This window comes from Eleutherodactylus coqui, chromosome 3 (genome assembly GCF_035609145.1).
Source record: "Eleutherodactylus coqui strain aEleCoq1 chromosome 3, aEleCoq1.hap1, whole genome shotgun sequence".
NCBI classification, from domain to species: domain Eukaryota; kingdom Metazoa; phylum Chordata; class Amphibia; order Anura; family Eleutherodactylidae; genus Eleutherodactylus; species Eleutherodactylus coqui.
The window spans coordinates 267,113,147-267,134,316 of NC_089839.1; the positions used below are offsets into that span (position 1 = coordinate 267,113,147).

Below are 21,170 nucleotides of genomic sequence, written 5' to 3' on the forward strand. Positions count from 1 at the left end.
TTTTTAAGCTGTTTTCCAGGGAATGGGCAGTTCTCTAGGGGTTGGGTTTACAATAAGGGTGTCTTCCGGATTTTTCTGCGCATTTTTTTCCGCAACACATCCGCGTATATCCGTGCGTGATTTTTCACGCATCCGCACCTATCCGCAAGCACATTTAGGTACCATACGCGCGTGAAAATCCGCTAGTGGAATCTGGAACGCTCGTGTGCAGGCGGCCTATGGGAGAGATTAAGGCCTCATGTCCACGGGGAAAATCAAATCTGCTCCGGATTTGTAACGCGGATTTGGGCCGCGGATGCAGTGCGGATGAGCTTAAAATAGTATTTTATTGCATGCGGATGACACGCGGATGCGTTTTTTTTCACGCGTGTATGCACGCGGATGGCATTTTTGCATCTGCGCGTGAAAAAAAATGCAAGGCCACTGAAAAAGAAGCCAAACTTGTAATCCGCATGCAGATTTCACGCACCCAAATAAATGGCATTTAACACCCGCAGCGGATTTCCCGCACCCCATAGAGATCAATGGGGCCATCCGGAGCGTGATCCGCACCTAAATGGAGCATGTCCATTTTTTTTCATGCTCCATGATTTTTCTAATTCACATTTATTGACCATCCGCGGGTATTTAGCTACCCGCGGGTGGTCAATGCATTCCTATGGGGCGCGGATCCGCGCGCGGGTGATCCGCTGCGGATTTTAATTATTATTTTCCCCGTGGACATGAGGCCTAACACTTCAGGGTGGCTTCACACGAGCGTGTTTTTGTGTGTGCATACGCCCGCATCTATTAGCCCCATGCATTTCCTATGGTGTGCACATGTCCATGTTTTACAGGCGTGTGCCTGCAAAGATAGGACATGCGTGCACCATAGTAAATGCACGCATTGTTAATAATAACGACAATAATAATAATAATAATCTGCCGGCAGCCCTGCATTTTTTTTTTCGGGGAAGGGTCATAAAGCTGCCTGTGATTGGCACTACAGTGCAGGGCACAGCAGGAGAAGACACGGCTGAGCCCGGCAGCTGAAGGGAGGTGAGTATCTATTTTTTTTGTTTTTTTAAACCACTTTTACTTGATTTTCAAGGAAGGGCTTATATTTAAAGCCCTTCCCTGAAATCAATTGCCGGCAACAGAATCCTCTACCGCAGCTGACATGTGACAGCTGCGGTAGAGAATTGAAGAACTCCTCTGCTGCATCTGTCACACATGTGGCAGATGTAGCAGCAGGGAATTCTTTTAACTAGCGGGAATGAAGGAAACATATGCAGCAGATGTGTTCTTCATGCCCGCGGGGGTCACGGCAGCGGCAGACAGGTAAGTATATATATATATATATATATATATTTTTTTTTTTTTTTTTTTTTTTACACTAAAATGTTTCTTTTTCAGGGAAGGGCTTATATGTAAAGCCCTTCCCTGAAAAAAGAATGCAGGGAGCCGGCAGATCATTGTTTTCAATGGGGCCATCGGCAGCAGCCACGGCTCCATTGAAAACAATGCACGGACCAGCATTCACGCGGGTTTTTGCACGTACATGGGTGCGCACTTATGTACGCACAAAAACACGCTCATGTGAAGCCACCCTCACACTGCATTTTGTAAGACAGAAAAAAAAAACTGGAACATATACTTATAAACATTCTGACTTAAAATACAAATTGTGAAAGGTTCAGGTTGTAGACGGTTATTAAATATCCCATTAGGGCCTCGTTCACACAACCCATTTTGTTGCAGTATTACAATCCATCCCCAACTGATTCTATAGGAAATTCCCCATCGCTGTTTATACGAGGTTTTAAATTGCGTAGCAAAAATAAAAGGGAAAAGAACTGACTTGTCACTTCAGTGGGAAAATTTATCATGAAGTCTGTGTGAAGTCGATGGGAAGCTGAAAAAATGTGTGAAACCTGCGAGTCAACAAATCCATGATTTTAGATACACATTGAGGGGATTCCGGATCATTCCGCCCTTTAAAGCGCTGTGTGAATTTACCCCAACAATGTGATAGTCGCCCAACACAAATCACCCCCAAGACTCTCACGTTCCGGAGTTCATGGGGGATTCTGGTTGTCCTTGTGGAGACGCAGCTGAAGGGGGGGGGGGGCAAGTATACAAATCAGGATTCGCACTAATGTTTAATCTCATTATTGACTTTGTTCCGTTTTTGGGGCGGAGAGATGGAATTAAAAGGATCCGTTTTTACCACCATTGATTTCATCGTGTAAAGGAAAGCCTTCCGTTTCATTATGGTTTGTTTTTTGTTTGTTTTTTTTTAAACCCCCCCCCAAAAAAAACCAAAGATTACTGAGGACTGCGCTATTTGTCCCGTTTAACCCATTAGTAACCAAGTTGGTTTCATTTTTTCATTTTCGTTTTTTTCCTCCCGCCTTTGAAAAAAAAAAAAAAAAATAGTAGCTCCTTTATTTATCCATCGACGTCGCTGGATGAGGGCTTGTTTTTTGCGGAACGAGATGTAGTTTCCAATGGTGCCGCTTAATGTGCCCTATAATGTACTGAAAAACTCGTAATAAATTCTAAGTGGAGTAAAATGAAGTATAGCACTCTATACAATGTGCTGGGGCGAGCCTGGCCCGCTATTGAGAAGATGATATAAATGTATGTAATATGCACAGCTGTGATGAAGGGGGAGGAGTATGTAACGATGGAACAATTAATGATTTGATTGCAAATAAGACAAAAGGTTTTTTTTTTAACTTTTGTAACTTTTTAAAATAGTCAAACTTTTTTGTTCTTATTTTTACACTTTCTTTTAGTCCTCCTAGAGCACCACAACCAGCGATGCTTTGATCGCTCCTGCAGTATGATGTGATGCTACAGCATTACATCATACTGCGATCTGACAGGCAGCCTATCAAGCCACCCCACGGGGACAGCTTGATGGGCTGTCTGCCAAGACAGCCATGGGGCCTTCCAGAAGCGATCTCACCGCGGGAGGTGGTGGGACTCCCGAACATCAGTTGGGGGGGGGGGGGGGGGGGGGATTTAAATGCCGCTATTGCCTGTGCGTGTCAGCTGCAAAAACACTATGGGGCCGTCACTAAGGGGTTAAAGACATTGCATTGCACTGGCATACTTTACGATGCGCCTGCGTGTGTGATGCAAGGTTTCCAATTGAAATGAATGGGAATCACATGCAATCCTCTATCATGCGTGAAACACGCAAGAGAGGTTGGGCTTTCACATCTGCAGGTAAAACGCACGTTGACAAGCGTGTTATTAGGAGGAGTTTCTCAGCCTGATATCAGACTTGCCTGTGTGAATGTAGCCTGTGGCGGCCTTTATGCTGGCGAGGAAAAAAAAAAGATAAAATTGCACGATTTTTGAGCGACGCAAGTGCGAGAAAAAGCAGAATTATGAAACCCATGATTTTCAATGCCTTCATTCCAATTTGCGATGTTGTGAGATTTGGAAATCACTGCAGGTCCTATCTTTCTGCATTTTGCGCCCCCCCCCCCCTCGTTTCCCTCGCCAACGCTTTATCGCATCGCAACGCACGAGCTTGCAATGTTCGTGTGATGCATTTTTAAGATTAGCAACTCCTATTATCGCCTATTGCACAAGAAAATCGAAAGCGGCAGCGATACAAGATTATTTTTCAGGAAAAAGCATCGCTGCCGCGCAAATGATATCGCCGCAATTTCTTAAGGGCTACGTTAAGATCAACAGTGTGAAGGAGCCATGAGGCTGAGATTTTTTTTAAATTTTCACTCACAAATTGCAGGAAAATGTATCACCAGCGTAAAAAAAACCTCATGCAAACAGAGAATCTGACTAGAAAATAACCCCAAGTAGATCTGCGATCACATGACCATCAGAGGAAAAAGAGGCCAGGAGTCTCAGACAGAAAAAAAACAAGTAACCAAAGTAACACTAGTTCAGTTATATATACTGGGAGGATAGCTACAGCAATGAAAATAAAAAAAATAAAAATAAAAAAAAAAATCACCGGCGTGGCCCTTTAATGGTTTTACGCACAAGAGTTTTTATGTCAAAATCAAGCTCGCAGAGAGGTTTGAGCGCTTCGAGAAGTGATAAAGTAAACTCCACACTCCAGAGTGAACTAACCGCACCCTCGGCAAAACCCAGCAGCCAAGTAACAGGACGGCGAGTTACAGTCGGGACATCAGGCGTTCGTCTGGCGCTCACCCCAGTAGTGTAAAGGTTAATTAGTAGAGAAGAAGGGAAGCGTAAGTCTCTATATACAGCGAGGAGATGCCGAGACACAAGACGTCTTCTGCTGCATTCACACCGGCAATGACTAGATCACATCATGCTGTGTAAGTAAGCGCTGTGATTGGATCGAGCGCCAGCCAATCAAAGCCGGCGCTCAATCATTCACAGCCATTCAGTGAATGACGTCACTGAATGGCTGTGATTGGTTTATCGAGCACCGGCTGTGATTGGCTGGCGCTCGATCCAATCACAGCGCTTAGTTACATAGCGCTGACGGTGGGGGAATTCAAAACCAAGCCAGGGAGATGACAGCGGAGAGAAGTCTGAAGCAGCTTGCCACACCGCTTGGGAGAGCACTGCGTCAGGGACACAGACACCGGCTGGGAGCGGAGTATTGCGGGTTTTTTTTTTACCTAGTATATACTCGATTCTAGCTCGGCTTATACTCCAGTCAATAAGTTTTACCAGTGTTTTGTGGTAAAACTTAGTGACTCGGCTTATACTCAGGTCGGCTAATACTCGAGTATATACGGTCTATTTTGTGGCATTTCCTTTGAGGGAGGTGTGAGCGGACCCCCAGGGTGCGGCACATCAGACTTCTCATTTCCATTTTGAGTGTATGTTTTTTAAACATAGAAGATACAGTAAAACAGAACACAAACAGCAGCAGACAGACGGTTTCTATCGGTTCGCTTCCATCCGCTTCCGTTTTAACCGATCCGTTTTATTGCCTCATTTCGGGCAGATTTTATTTATTGAATCCGCGTGTCTCCCGCAGGTCTAGCCGCCCATAGAGAAGCATGGGGCGTCCGCACTTCATTTAAGCCCTGCGGATTTGATTTTACATGACTTGCGGATGCCACACAAGGACAATAAATCGCAGCATGCTCCATTTTACTGCAGATCACATGCGGATGTGGCTCCATTCATCTCTATGGGAGCTCGGGATCCGCAGTGCATCCGCAAATACATTTAAATGCATTTGCGAATTTGAAGGTTTGAAGCAATTAGGGAGGTGAGGTTACGGATTTTGTCCGCACGGAAAAAATTTGCGATCTCCAGCAAAGAGAAGAAAAAAAAATCAGCATGAAATATCCGCAGGCGCCGCGGACACGAGGCCTTAAAAACAGATCAATAAGAGTGCACACTAAAAACGCAACCAAGTGGAAACGTCTCCATGCAGTTCCGCCGCCCGTTCGCTATTTAACTTTTTTTTTAAATGTAGGTTTGATTTTCATTTTTTAAACAGAAATAAAAGCGCCGACTGGAAGCGATCCGGACAGAAGTGATCTGACGCTCGGAGCATCCGCCGCTACAACAAAACCGGTTCTGTTTTGACGCTCCGACAGAAATGCAAAACAGAAATTGAAGTGAGCCCCGAGGGGGTATTCACGTCTGCGTCCGGCAATCGGCTTTGGTTTTCAGTTTTCTTTATTAGAAAACAGAAGCAATCTGATTATAAATGAACCTGCAGAAAGACATACAAGTTTTGCTCTGAAACATTTTTCTCGTTTTTTTTCAGAACAGTAAAAACTACCGAAAAGCACATTTCTATTTTTAAGCCCACCATTCTCAACCACATCCGAGAGGGTAGTTATCGCAGAATATAATGTCTGGCATGTCTTGTAAATGCGGGAGGTTAGGGTTACTCCACAAGGGAGTATGAGGGGAGCATTTTGCTGCCTCGTCCTGTATCAAGTGGAGGGCTATACTCCAAGCTTTAACCCTTTGCAATCCAATGTTGGATTCAGGATTTCCTAGGGGGCTTTCTCTTTCTGCCGTTTTACAATGGCGCCACCTGCTGGCTAGAGCCAGTACTGCGGTATGTGACATGCCGGAGAGGCCCTGACAACAAAACGGCCGGGGCAATATACAGTAAGAATACCCTGCCGGACGTCTTCCAACATTGGAGCTCTACAGGCTTCAATCGGAATGTTGGAAGACGTCAGGCAGTGGATTGGAAAGGGTTAAATGTCACCCCCATAGGTGTAGGCAGAGTAGTTATGCGTGAAGTAGGGCCCGTTAGCAATGATCCTTTCAAACTTTGTTCAGGACTTACTATTCTGCGCTCGAGCCCTACCATTGGGTTGTAGTCAGTAGAGGACAGCCACCACCTCGCACATACCAGCTGACTAGCCAGGTAGTAGTAGTGAAAGTGGGGGACGGCTAGCCCCTCTACAGGCAGACAGAGCTTCTAGTTTAATTCTCGGGGTGGACCCTCGCCACAGTATACGAGGGAGTATCTTTCGGAGAGCGTAAAGAACATTTTAGGGACCACAATAGGTGTGTTCTGGAATATATAGAGATATTTGGGCAATAGCTTCATTGTGATCAGGATTATACGACCTACTAGTGTTGGTGAAGCCCATCGGGTTGCCATAACTCCTGCCCACTCCAACAGTGGGGCAAGGTTGTCTGCATAGAAATGGTCAGCAGACTTTCGCACCACTAACCCAAGGTAGGTAACTGTCAGTCCACCTCAGAGGGGCAGGCAGGGCCAAAGAGGTCGCATGGACCGCCAGCAGACCAGTTTTATCCCGATTGACATTTACCTCAGAGTCTATTCCAAATGCATCAAAAATAGAGAGTACTGCAGCCAAGGAGGATTCTGGGTCTTACAAGAATAGGAGGGCATCGTCCGCATAAAGTGCCACCCGTTCTTCATATGCTCAGTCGGATCCCACGACCTCACCCGACGCCCTGATTTGGATCGCTAGTGGTTCGATTGCAACCGCAAAAAGCGCTGGGGACATATGGCATCCCTGATGTGGTCCTCTAGCCAGGGAGAACTGCTTAGATATATAGGAGCGTATCCGAGCCACCGGGGGATAGTATAGTGTTTGTACCCACTTAATGAACCTTGCCCCAAAACTGAAGATACAGCGGAAGGTAGCGTGAATGGACGGCTTCCATTGACTGCAATGGAAGCCGTCCGCGCGTACACCCGCGGCAAATAGAGTATGCCGCGGGTGAGGACCGGTGATTTCACGGTGCGGAATTCCGCGGTGGAATTCCGCACCGTGAGCATTGTGCTATTAGGTTCAATAGAACCTAATAGCAGCGGGCAACGCAGCGGATTTCCGCTGCAAATTACGCGGCAGAAATCCGTTCGTGGGAAAGAGGCCTTAAACAAAAGCCTCTGCCCAGGGGCGAAAAGAGGGAGACAACCAACTCCCAACAGAACATAATAAAAGGGAGCTCGTGCACGGGAGCTGCACTCACAGGTGCACCAACAGCGCCACGCCGGCCAGGCACCCGCGCCCCTGGCAGACAGACAACAAGCTGGGGGGGGGACGCACCCCGACCGCAGGACCCCACACACCACCCCCCCGGGAGGACCAGCAAACGCCGCATGGTAACAGACTCCTTTTACAGTTCATTCACTCGTAGCAAAGAATGGCGCAGATTTTCTACACAAAAATTCCCATAATTTCCTTATCAAAAGCCGCACCGATCATTCAGCAGCAGATTTGACCCTTCGCCAAAGACGTGGCGTGTCAATTCTTTCCTCATTTCCGCGGCGGCCTGTACCCTTTCTATGGGCAGAGATGGCCGCAGTGGAATGCAGGCCAAAATCCGCAGTGAAAGGCTGCGGGTTTTAAGCTGCATTTCTCCCTCGGAAATCTTGCGATATTTCTGTGCGGTCATTCCGCGGGATTTCAGTCCCGCCTGACCCTAGCCTTACAATAGAAGGGGTGACGTCTGCTGCGCACAGAGGAATTATGTAAATTTTGGTGCGGATTTTCTGCAGGGGTCAACACCGCCTGGCATCACTTCAGGGATGTAGCGATCCTCCGGCACGGCTTTCAGCGAAACCTTGCATCGCATGGCACTCGCGTGCGCCTCTCATGCCGCGCAGGGTTTTTGCTGGGTCAAACATAGGACATGCCATGGAAAAAAAAAAAAAAAAGCTCATGCATATGATCCCAAAAGAATGGGCTTTATATTCATGAGAGGTATTTGCGCCAAAATTTCACCCGATTTTCTAGACCGTGTGAAAGCGGCCCAGGGCTGTATTTACATGCGAGTTTGTGATATGGGTCTTAAAAAAAAATATTAAAAAAATGCCTGAGCTGCATCAGATGTACTTGTGGTTTTCACGTAAATAAAAACCGCAAGCGGTTCCAACAGTAAACTGGAATCGCACTGGCATATGAATGCGACGGGTATTTTTCACGCTCCCATAGGAAATACTGCGCGATTTTTGAACAAGAATCGCACCAAATTATTATTTTTTACACTTAGGGTTTTTACCCACTAGGGGTTTTTTTTTTCTCGCTGCGAATTCGCAGCGTTTTTTTTTCCAGATGTCAATGGGACTTTCTAATGTTAAATTTGCAATGCACCAAAAACGCAAGTTGCCGTTTTTGCAGCTTTGCGAATTTAACATTAGAAAGTCCGATTGACATCTGGAAAAAAAAACGCAGCGAATTCGCAGCGAGAAAAAAAAAAAGCGCTAGTGGTTAGTCCCCCATAGGCTGCGCTCACACGGACATCTGTTACAACGCTGCATTTTTTAACGAGTTTTTAAATGTGTTCCACAGCGATTTTTAAACGCACTCCATGATTACAATGGGGGATGAGGAGTGGTAAAAAAAAATTAAAAAATGCTGAAATGCACTAAAATAGAGCAGACAGCATCTGAAGATCGCATCGCTGCCAAGGCCGCGTCTTACAAGCCCCATTGAAATCAATAGAGGCGTTTTACAGCGTTGAACATGGCGTTTGAAACGCCGCGCTAAACGCTGTAAAAAAATGGCTGCGTGAGAACGGCCTAAATGTTCAAGTGAAAAAAAAAAATCCCATGTGACTAACGTGACTACGGCCGCTCACGTGAAGCGATTGTATTTCCGTGCGATTTCGGAACAATGTCTTGGTCCAATATTCTCACAGAAAATCAAAGAAGTCAATGGAAGCCGTCCGACCCGCGGCCCAGCGGCGCAATTGTCATTCCAGACGGGCCGCGGATTTTGTGGGAAAAGCAGGAGTTTAAAAAAAAATCTGTACTGCGCATGTCTGACGGCGAGCCGAGCGGACTGACCGCGCCACAGAGAAGACAGGTCTGCGCAGACGCCAGCGAAGAAGGCCACCAGCGCACACAGGTACGCAGAATCACCTGCCGCGGTCAGGGACGGAATCAGGACCTTCCGTGTGCATGAGGCCTGAATGTGCCCACCTATACAGCGCCACTGCAGACTGGCAGAGCAGTGCTGCTTATTTCCAGCCTTTCCAGGTGCAGGAATGAAGTTATATGGATTCCAGGTCCGCCCACTTAGATGCCAGCTATCATGCCCAGGATCCATTTGGGCCAGGGTGATCTGAATCTTATTTAATGTGGGCATCCCCCTCTGTATGCTGATAGTACTAGATGAATGGGCGAAACTCATTTAACCCTTTACATCTCACTCCTGTTTGCCCACCTTGATGCCAATTTTCATGCCCACAGCCACTTTGGGTCAGGCTAAACTCACTTGTACTCGATGTGGGGCATCACCCGCTGTAGGCCTACAGGGTTACATCAGTGGCCAAAAAACTTATTTAACCCTTTGAAGAAAACCACATACTTATTCAAATACTTTAAAAAGTTCAGGTCTGCCCACGTTGATGCCAGTTTTTAATACAGAGAACCACTTTAGACCAGGTTGACCTCAATTATATCTGATGCGGGCATCACCCCCTATGTAGTGGCAGTAGGAGAACAGCCAAACTTATTTAACCCTTTGAAAACATCAGTTTTTTATTCACAAATCGTCAAAAGTGATTGCCTACCCATGCTGATGCCAGTTTTCCATGCCCAGAACCACTTTGGACCAGGGTAGACCTAACTACATTAGATGTGGGGCATCACCCCTATAGTGTTAGACCGGCCCAATCCACTTTAAAAACACCACCTACCCACACAAATCAGTAAGGAGCGGCTCTATGCCCACTTTGATGCCAGCTTTCATGCCCAAAACTTTTTGGGACACAACTCTATTTGACCCTCTGCAGGCTGACGGTGTTAGATCAGCAACCCAAACCAATTAACCCTTCGAATCACAGTTTGGTGCCCACCCCTGCAGCCTGGTGGCATCTACCAGCCCTTTAATAGCCCGCCTGCAGGGTGGCAGGTGCCAGGTGGTGCCACCGCGCGCCCATGCCCTACCTGGTACTCCCCGCAACAGCCCGACATGGTGGGGTCTCCTCAGCCGGACTCTTCGGACCGCCCTGTAGAAGTACAGCACAAGTCAGACATAGCGGCGGTAACGGCAGCGCGGAGTCCCGCGGGCAGCCCGGACATACTTACCGCACAGGCTGTGGGCGTCAGCGGGCACCGAGCGGCGGCATGCCGGGAGTGAAGTCCTTGTATAGGCAGGTGCTGGCAGAGTCCCCCCGTCCCGCCCTCGGCCCGGCCGCCAGGTGAAACAGTCCTGTCACACACTACAGCCGGGAGAGAAGCGCGGCGGCTGAGGACGAGCGCCACCTGGAGGTCAGCGGCGGGGCTGCACGCTTGTGAAGCTCAGGCTCTCTTATTACCCTGCCCGTGCCAACGACCTTCGGACTCTGGTTGGCAGACTTGTGATTACACTCCAGGATTAGTTTCCTCACGGGGGAGTGTAACAAGGATTTCCGTGTAGATATTACTAGAATGTCAACCAATAAATGATGAAAAACACCAAAAATCGCTTAAACACCTTTCAGCCGAGCCCTTTTCTTGTGTTTTTTTTCGACTTTTCATTTTTTTCATTTCTATATTCAGAAAATCATAAGTTTTATTTTGCCAGTGACAGCGCCACCTGGGGACGGATTGTTATCGGACTAGTTGGGGCTAGGGTCGCCACCTCCATCACCAAAAATACCGCCCAAGATAGAATGGGGGCATGGGGGTCACGACAGATGATTTTATCTCTGTTATGGTCCAAAAATAATAGTGCCCCCTCTCTGTCACACCAATAATAATAGTGCCCCCTCTCTGTGGCCCCAAAAGTAATAGCGCCCCATCTCTGTGGCCCCAATGGTAATAGCACCCCCTCTCAGTAGCCTAAATACCCAGTTTCCCCCCAGCCAATGAATGCGGCGCTCAAAGAGCCAATCACAGCCATCGCTTTGTGGAGGCGGGATTTATGAATCCCGTAACCAGAAAGTGATCCTGTGTCTGCGGCCGCGGGCTTCGTCTGCGTTTTAACTGCGCAGAATATGCAGCAAATATGGGCAGTCCCATCATTGTCAAAATAAGACATCCCCTGACAATAAGCCCTAGTGCATCTTTTGGAGCAAAAATGAATATAGGACCCTGTCTTTTTTTCTCAGGAAAACAGGGTAGTAATAGCAACCCTCTCAGTGGCCCCAGTAGTTATAGCACCCCTCTCAGTGGCCCCAATAGTAATCTTAGTGTCTTAAATAATAATAGTGTCCGCTCATAATGGTACCGATAGTAATAGTGCCCACCCTCTGGTCCAAAAGCAATAGCACTCCCTCTCAATGGCCCCGATAGTAATAGTGCTGCTTTTCAGTTGCCCCAATAGTAATTGTGCGACTTCTTAGTGGTCCAATAGTAATAGCACCCCTCTAAGTGGCCCCAATAGTAATAGCACCCCTCTAAGTGGCCCCAATAGTAATATTGCCCCTTCACAGTGGCCCCAATAGTAATGGAACTCCCACTCAGTGGTCCCAATAGTAATAGTGCCCTTGCCAAATGGCCTCAATAGTAATAGTGTCCCCTCTCAGTGGTCGCAAAAGTAACAGCGCCCCCTCGCAGTGGTCGCTATAATAATAGTACCCCCTCTTAGTGGCCCCAATAGTAATAGCGGCCCCTCTCAGTGGTCTCTATATTAATAGTCCCCCCTCTCATTGGTCCCGTAAGTAACAGCTCCCTCTCTCAGTAGTTCAAATAGTAATAGCACACCCCTCAGTGGCCCATATAATAATAGCACCCTCTCTCAGTAGCCCCAAAAGTAATAGTGTCCACTCTCAGTGGCCCAAAAAATACTAGTGCCCCTCTCTGTGGCCCCAATAGTAATAGCACCCCCTCTCAGTGGTCACTATAGTAATAGCACCCTCTCCCAATGGCCCCAATAGTAACCGTGCCTGCTCTCAGTGGTCGCAATAGTAATAGTGTCCCCTCTCAGTGATCCCAAAAGCAAAAGTGCTACTCTCAATGGTATCTCTAATAATTGTTCCTGCTCTCAGTGGCCCCAATACTAATAACCCCCGCCTCAGTGTTCCAAATAGTAACAGCACGCCCTCTCAGTGGCCCAAGTAGTAACAGTGCCCGCTGTCAGTGGCCCCAATAGTAATAGCACCCCCTCTCAGTAGCCCCAATAGTAATAGTGCCCCCTCTCAGTGGTCCTAAAAGTAATAGCGCCCCCTCTCAGGGACCCAATAGTAATAGTGCCCCTTCTCAGTGGTCCCAATAGCAAACGTGTAACTCTCAATGCTATGTATAGTAATAGTGCCCCCTCTCAGTGGCCCAATAGTAACAGTGCCCCCTCTCAGTCGCCCCTATAGTAATTTTCCTCCCTCTCAGTGGCCCCTATAGTAACAGCGCCCCCACTCAGTATCTCAACCAGTAATAACACTCCCTCTCAGTAGCCCATATAGTAATAGCACCCTCTCTCAATGGCCTTAGTAGTAACACTGCTCCCTCCCAGTGGCCCCAATAGTAATAATGCCCTCTTTTTTGGCCCCAGTAGTAATGAAGTTCTGCTTAGTGACACTAGCAGTAAGAAGGCCCCCTCTAAGTGCCCTCCACACCCCCGAACCTCCAGCAGATAGCAAGCATATCATCAAACTTTGTAACTCACTCTGAAGTTCTGGCTACGGCACCACTGAAGATCCTCACTCCGCCCCCGCAGTCTGTACCACGTCTTGTAGGTGCAGGGGGAGGATCTTCTATAAGCACTGCAGCGGTCTCCTGGTCAGGACTTCTGAGTGAAATATAGCGCTTATAGGTGCTCACACTAATTATTTGTCACCATCCATTAATATGACGAGTTAAAAATAAATACTGGTACCTACCTCTAAGCTACCAGCTGGGCCTGTGATCTAGGCCCAATGTCCATGGGCAAATCTGATTTGCGGAATCAAGCTGCCCATAGGGATGCATGGGCGTCCGCACATGTATTAAAGCATGCAGATTTAATTTGCGGACCTTTTGGTCCGGGAAAAAAAATTACAGCATACTTCATTTCAGTGTGGATCCCGCAGGGAGGGCTACCATTGAAGTCAATGGAAGCCATCCGATCCGGACAGGCTGCAGATTCGGCGGGAAAGCAGGAGTTTTAAAAAAAAGTACTGCGCATGCGTGTCCGCGGTGCTTCCATACGCATCCACACACCCGGATAAGAAGACCCGGACAGCACACAGAAGACCTGGACAGGTAACCGCAGTCTCCTCGGCCGCGGGCAGGTTCGGATTGCGCTGTGGGCTTCGGCATGCGGAATCCGATCTGCCCATGGACATGAGGTATTACTGGGCGAGTGCCGCCATATTTATGGTTTTCTGCAGTATTTTAATTTATTGTCCGAAAATACATGGAAAACTTCTAAGTGCACGAAAATAATAAAAAAAGAAACAAACCGTAATTTCATTATTTTGAGGGAGCTTGTTTTTCCGATGCTCGTGATATGGTGAAGATGACATAACTTTGTTCTGATGGTCTGATAGTTTTTTTAAATAGTTTTTTTTTCTCTTTCTGTCGCCATCTTTTACCCCCATAACTTTTTTAGTTTTCCATCATCAATAGTTGTGTGAGCACTCTTTTTTTTGTAGAGGTATATGTAGTTTTATTGATATTATTTGGGGCTGATAACACTTTTTGATCGCTTTTTATTCAGTTTTTTTTGCAGACAGAGTGACCAAAAAAGCCCTATTCTACCGTTGCATATATATTTTTTCTTAATACTCATAATGCGGGATAAATACTGTAATATTTTAATAAATTGCGCTCCTATGGACACGGTGATGGCAATTTGTTTTTCTATTTATTTTTTGGTGTGACAACTTGGTAAAAGGTATTAGAACTGTGAATAGTTTTTACATTTACTAACAAAATTTGTATTTATCTTATTTTTTTTCTTAGGGGTTTCGAACTACTGACACAATATCACTTACACAATAAGGGTATGTTCACACAACGGAATCACAACTGAATTTTCTGCGGTGAATTCTGCCTAAAAAAAGTATCAAGATATTTTGGTAGGGATCCGCTTGTGGAATTCGCCCTGTTAATGGACAAAATCTGCATGCGTAATTTCAACGCAGGAAACAAGCATTTCCACGCATTTTATTAAACCCTGCCATGGGCAATGCTTAATAAGTAGGAATACATGGCAGCCCTGGAGGCTTTCACAAGGGAGAGCCATTTGGGTGACAGATGGAGCCCACCCCCTGGATATCTCCTGGCAGTTAAGGCTGGGTGTCAGCTGTAAAAGACAGCCGACTCCGACCCGTGTAGAGCAGACTAGGAGACTTGGTTCCTGAGACTGCTGTATGAAGGATGTCGGGTACCACTGTACACACAGTCCATATAATCTACTCCAGCAACAGAAAATCAGTGGAAAAGAGCCACTTGCAGCACATAAACTTTGTGCAATACACAGTCTATGTTCCAGTAACAAGCTCAATGGAAACAGCTGAGAGAACTGGGACCCAAGAAGTAGTCCTATACTGGATTTTCATCTCACCCAGGCTAAGCATCTCGGTGAGATGTACACTCCCTCCATTACCTTCCCTGTCACTTGCCTACAACATATATATTGATATTTATACTGTTTAATGTCTCAAATTCAGTTTGAAATGAAGCATAGAACAAATAAACAAGTTAAGATGAATAAAAATGATGTATGACTTTGTTTCAACAAAAGTATATCTTGATTTGTGACTCTTCACAGCAGCCCCTCTAGCCGATATAACAGCTTTATACAATCCAGGCGTTCTTTCTACAATTGCAATCGGATATTGTTCAAAGTTTCCTTCCCAACGTTGTTGCAGGAACTCCCACAAATGTGCTGCACTTGTAGGTTGCTTTGCTTTCACCCTTCTGTCCAATTTATCCCAAACAAGCTCAATGGGGTTTAAGTCTGGAGACTCTGCAGGCCATTCCATTCTTTGAAACCTACCGGTATCTACTTCTCTTCACAAGTGGTTCTGACATAACCTAGAAGTAGGTTTTGGATCATTGTCTTTTTGTAATATGAACCCCTGACCAACTAGGTGTACACCAGAGGCTGTATCAAAATGCTGTGGTCGCACTTTTGGTCCAGTGTGCCAGTCACCCTGTGCAAGTTTGGATCCAGCATAAGAGCCCCAGACCACCATGCTTCCTCCTCCATGTTTAACAGCTGGCGTCACACACTTAAGAACCATCCATTTACCTGCTTGATGGCATACAAAAACCCTACGTCATGTACTGAAGATGTCAAATTTTGATTTATCAGTCCTTAAGACCTTCTTGCACTTGTCAATAGTCTGCTGGAGGTGCTGCTTGGCCCAGGTAAGTGTTTTTTTATTTTGCAGTCTTAGCAGTGGCTTTCTTACTGATTCTCTACCTGTCAAAGTGCAGATAGAAGTCTTGTCTTCACAGTTGAAATGGCAATTTATTCATTTTTTGCTGCATTAAGCTGTGGTTGAATATTTTGTGCTGTGAGGTGCCGATCATGCAAACTGCCTACTCTCAAAAATTTGATTTTGCAGTGGTCTTTGGTCTGCCAGACCTCTTCCTATCAAAATTTCCTCCAGTTTCCAAGTGCCTTTTGATGGAATACGAAATTGTACTGTCTGCCACTTTGACTTTCCTGGCAATTTTTCTGTAGAACAGACCTACACGCCGAAGGGTTAGGATTTTTTATTCTTTGGATAATTGCCTTTTTCTTGCCATTATTATAGCATTGTACTTTGTCATGAAAGGGAAAAACTGTCCAAATCCGGCCTTAGAGGGAGTAATGCAGCCTATTCCTACACTGGTTATATAGAATCAGAGGGTTTGAAAGTAATCTACAAAAGTTGGGACACTTGTAGTAGTTTGCGTCCAATTTCAAACCATGATTTGCTTTCTGTGCTGCAGAGCAGCTGTCCTTGATGTGTTCCCTGAAAAAAGGCCTTTCGTAAAAATCATAAATTTAGACTATTATTGCATTTTAGGTTAAAATTTCATAATAATTTTATGTTTTGAACGATTTCACATTATTTGCTGAACTTCAACTGTGTTAATGTAAACAAATAACTAGAAAAATTGAAGTGTTGTAAAACTTTTTACCTGTAGTGTGTATATATGTGATTGTTCTCACCCCTGTGTTTTCCTCAACCTCGGATTCTACCGGAGACCAGTATGTAATTGTACACTATGGTACAGTACACTGTGCAGGCTGCTGGTAGTTCCATATTGATGTGTGATATGTTCTCATGGCACGGCTTAGCTCTACACATCATTGACCGGGGCCACTACATTTCACTGCTTGGTGACCACTTGCAGCCCTTCACAAACTTCATGTGTACCCCAAAATGATGGGGTATTCCAGAAGGATAATACACCATGTCATCATGGCCAAGTTACGCAGAAATAGTTTGAGGAGAGTTCCTATGAATTGTGGAGAGTTCCTATGAATGGTGTGGCTGGTATGTTTGCATGTCATGAGCCCAATAAAGCATTTATAGGGTATAGTGGAAAGGTCCATTTGCACCTGAGATCCTGCGCCTATAAATACCACAGAGCTGTGGGCAGCTATCCAGTTGGCATGGCTCAACATCCCTCCAGACATTTTCTGTTCATTTGGGAAATTGCTGCAATGTTGAGTTGCTGCACTTTGCCAGGCTAAAGGGGGCCCTACATGATATTATTTACTGTCCCATGTCTTTTGGCATTTTAGTGTATATGGCACAAAGGACACCCCTCCTGACCCACATCACAGGCCTCTCACTAGCTAAGCCAGAAACCTACTGCACACTGATGAGGGGCAAACACCCCGAAACAGCTGTCTGTGTATGGTTTTCTGGCTTGGTTTCCTATTCCCAATCATTGCTTTAAAGACTTGCTTGAAGAGTCGTACATTCATTTGAAGGAATGCTGACATCCAAAAGGTGGCGCTGCAGAGGTATTGTTCCATCTTCCTTATTGGCACATAGGAAAGTTGTTGCGTGGCAGTATTATACATCCAAAGCACAGTCACATTATATATGTTTCTGCCCATAGTCCCAATTTCCCGGTGTCCCATATACTGTACTATGTGCAACTGAGTAAAAGGCAGTATTACTGCAGATCTGACTCCCTCTGCTAAATACCCTACATCCCTGGGATCCATGCGCCCATGTGGCTTCATTGTAGGCTGCACTACCAAGTCCTATTAAGAGGCGTGTCCTCCTGATGTCACTAGCGCTCTACAAAAAGAGTTTCCATTGTTCTTGTCCTGTATGTTAGCATAGTGTGTCATTCTGTTCCCTGGCTGCACAGAGCACTCCGAGCAACACCCTCTGCCATTGTGTAAGCAAGTGTATTGCCTGCAGGGATGTCGGCAGCAGCAGCTACGGGACACTTGTCAGGTACAAATAGCTATAAAAAAAACTTTTTAGTGGGTGCTGCTTAATCACAGCCGCCCTAGGCGCATGCCCTTGGGTGCCTAGAGCCAAATACAAAAAATACAAGTTATACGGAATGTTTTCCCACAAAACGCAATCTACTAATCCCCTTCTGTTCCATAGAATGCTGCTGATCGATTTGACGGCATTCTCAGGCGCTACGTTCCATTTAAAGCTCAAAGAGTCCATCCGAACGGAACACTTTGTGGAGGGTTTCAAGCTTTGCCGTCATAGACCTATAAAATTGAAGTAGTGGAAGAAATGTATCGCCCAATGACTCTTCATGACTCTCTGTAAAGCCGTGTACTGTAAGCAGATGGAAGATCTCTGCTTCGATGACACGCACGTGCTTTTAAAAGTTAATGTGCCATGAAATAAAACAGGACAGTTAACTTTCCATCACGTTACCCCAGCCCACACGGAAAACCTCCAGAACCGCGTCTGCTGACTTGGAAGGAAGCCCATGACATTCCCACATGCAGTTTTATTGTTTTGCACGTGTGAATGCCGCATTAGTATTGCAACTATAGCAAATATTGGGAAATCCTGCTTATAAGGCGGAGCTTGGGGATGGATTGGAACTATTTAGATTCAGCTTTGTTCTATCTGATACGTCATCTGTCCGTACGAAGAGGAATCAGTTCTATTATGTCTACTCATTACTCAGTAGCCATGCGATTAACCCAAGAGTGTGCACAGAAATAACAGAACCCGCATAAAAACATCACACGCGTCCTAACACTACAGTTAGTTTCTCACAGGCGATCGCGATTTTGCTGCGAGAAAATTGCGGCAAAATTGTGTGTTTGTTCCCACGATTTTTTAAGCGGCATCGATGCTTTTTTTTTTACAATAAGCTCGCCTTGCTGCCACCCGTGATAAACTCGTGCAATAAAAAATGCGTAATTTTTTTATCAGAAAAGTTTGTTGCGTTGCAATGTGATAAAAAGGAGGCTCCCTAGAGAAACATGCGGTCATTCCGCGAGATTTCCGTATTTCCACCCTCTGTGAACCCATCCTAAAGATGTCGTCTGATAATGGCGTCCACAGTCATTGGTATGGAGATGATCATCTGCAAGTCTGCAATCCTGGAACAGAATTTTAGCAAAAAACAACAAAGTCAGCACCTTCAACAAATAAATGCGCAGGTGCATGTAAGCCATGGCTACAACAAAAACAGTAACAGAAACGTGTTTCAGCACTGAGACATATTTAACCCCTTAACGACGGCCCCATCGGCATTCTGCGTCCTCAGTAAGTGGGCTTTAATCCTAAAGGGCGTAGTTTTATGCATCCTCTTTGGATTAATGCCCACTTGCCTGAGGACGTGACAGCTCCATGCTATCGGTGCCCGCAGGTAGCCGACAGCATGGAGCTGTCATCCCAGGATGCGGGCAGTCCCCCCGGCATTGCGATCGGCGCTATCCAATGGATAGCGCCGATCGCAATAAAGTGAACAAAACTGTCAAAAAAGGTAAATATTCAGCTGCCCTGATGGATCGGATCCATCAGGGCAGCTGAAAATACTCACACCGGCCTTCTGTGCATGCGCGCCAGACGATGACGTCAGGTGCATGCGCAGAAGCCCGGGAGCCCCGGCAAATTTGAAATCTCCTGGCTCCCAGCTCCTGAAGGTAGCCGGGAACCAGGAGGTGTTACCGGGGACCGCTGTGAGCAGTCCCCGGGCCCGTGATCACCGCTATCCAATGGATAGCGGCGATCGCGAAAAAGTAAAAAAAGTTTTTAAAAAAGTGTCAGTTTCACCTCCCCTCATGGATCGGATCCATGAGGGGAGGTGAAAATACTCATCTAAGTCCTCCCCGATGTCCCGGGACCCGAAGTTCCTGCCTGCGCATGCGTGCCCGATGATTGACATCGGGCGCGTGCTCAGACGGGCTCGAGCCCCGGGAAATTTAAAATCCCTCTGCTCCTGGCTGCCATGTGTAGCCAGGAGCAGAGAGGTTATACCGGGGACATGATCACTGTTATCCAATGGATAGCAGTGATCATGTAAAGTAAAAAAGTGTAAAAAGTTGAAAAAAAATGTGTAAAAAGTAAAAAAAAAAGTTTAAAAAAGTTTTTAAAAAGTTAAAAAAGCTTGCGTTTCATCTCCCCCCACAGATCATATCCGTGAGGGAGGATGAAATGACGTACCTAAGGCCCGCGGATTTATCCGTGGACCTTACCCCAGCTTCTGCGCACGCGCCTGTCGCCACAATGGCAGGCGCATGCGCAAAAGACGTGGATTGCCAGGATAATTTAAAATCTCCCTGCTCCTGGCTACAAAACTTAGCCGAGAGCCTGGAGATTTCACGGGGGGCCGCAGTGAGCGGTTCCTGATCACGTGTTCGCCGCTATCCAATGGATAATGGCGATCATGTAAAAGTAAAAAAAAGGTGAAGGTTCATCTCCCCTCACCGATGCGATCAGTGAGAGGAGATGTAACTTTTTACCGGAGGCCTCCGTATTTGCACCCCGACGCGATCTTCCTCCGTGAACTTCCCCGGATTCTGCACATGCGACCGCCGGCAAAACACCGGACACATGCGCAGGAGTCGGGGGCCCAAGAAATTTAAAATATCCTTGCTCCCAGCGACCAATGGTCGCCGAGAGCCTGGAGCAGTGATGGGTGGCCCCGTTGAGTGGTCCCCGGTCACGTGAAAAAAGGTAGTGATCTACCTTTGGCCGGTCTCACATGACCGGATAGGAATTACGGATTCCGCATGCGTTTGATTAGCGGTAATACGCAGATCAATCGCATTGGATTACACAATTTCACTCACATTAGCGGGTCGGAATTGCGTAATCCACTCGCAGAAAAGAGAACGCAGCAGGTTCTATTTTACCGCGGCTATCCACAGCATAGAGCCCATTGTGCTCCATGGTCGCGGATATACCCGCAGCCCATACGCAACTACATTGTATACGGGCTGCGGGTACCCGCGTCATCGCTAAGCGACGGTGCGGGAAATACAAACAAAAAAAAAGTACTGCGCATGACCGTCTGTGTGAGTAGGCAGTTATGCGCAGTACATTATGCGGCCGTACACAGGGTCACAGCCAGGCTCAAAGCTGGGATCCGCTGCGGGCCTCCGCAAGCGGATTCCACCTAGGGCCATGTGAGCCCGGCGTTATTCAGACCGCTACCTGTAATGCGTAATTTACAAGAAGCCCCGGGAACGTTCACCTTCATGCAGTTCCAGGAGCACCTTGTTGAGCATCTTCTGTGTGAGACCGCCGCACCTCATCAAGCTTACAGAGGCTCACAGAGCGCTACTTTTTACACCCCATACCCGCCACTGAGGTCAAGAAATGACCCCCAAAAAGCATGAGAGGAGGGGGGATACCGGTTTTATTGCCCCATGTACCCATCCCAACCAGTCTCCGTAATTACCCCTGTCTTCGGAAATACCACACAG

The 21,170-nt window shown here is 46.6% G+C and overlaps 1 protein-coding gene across 1 annotated transcript in view; it reads right to left on the reverse strand.

Moving 5' to 3' along the window:
- The window catches only part of SLC44A3 (solute carrier family 44 member 3), a 92,361-nt gene extending 81,727 nt beyond the window's left edge, over positions 1–10,634 (reverse strand). Inside the window, exons 1-2 of the mRNA XM_066597389.1 lie at positions 10,487–10,634; positions 10,346–10,407 (exon numbers count right to left, since the gene is read on the reverse strand). Of these exons, the coding sequence (XP_066453486.1) occupies positions 10,346–10,372 (27 nt within the window). The 5' untranslated portion in view covers positions 10,373–10,407; positions 10,487–10,634. The remainder of the gene's footprint in view (positions 1–10,345; positions 10,408–10,486) is intronic.
- Positions 10,635–21,170: the final 10,536 nt, after the last annotated feature.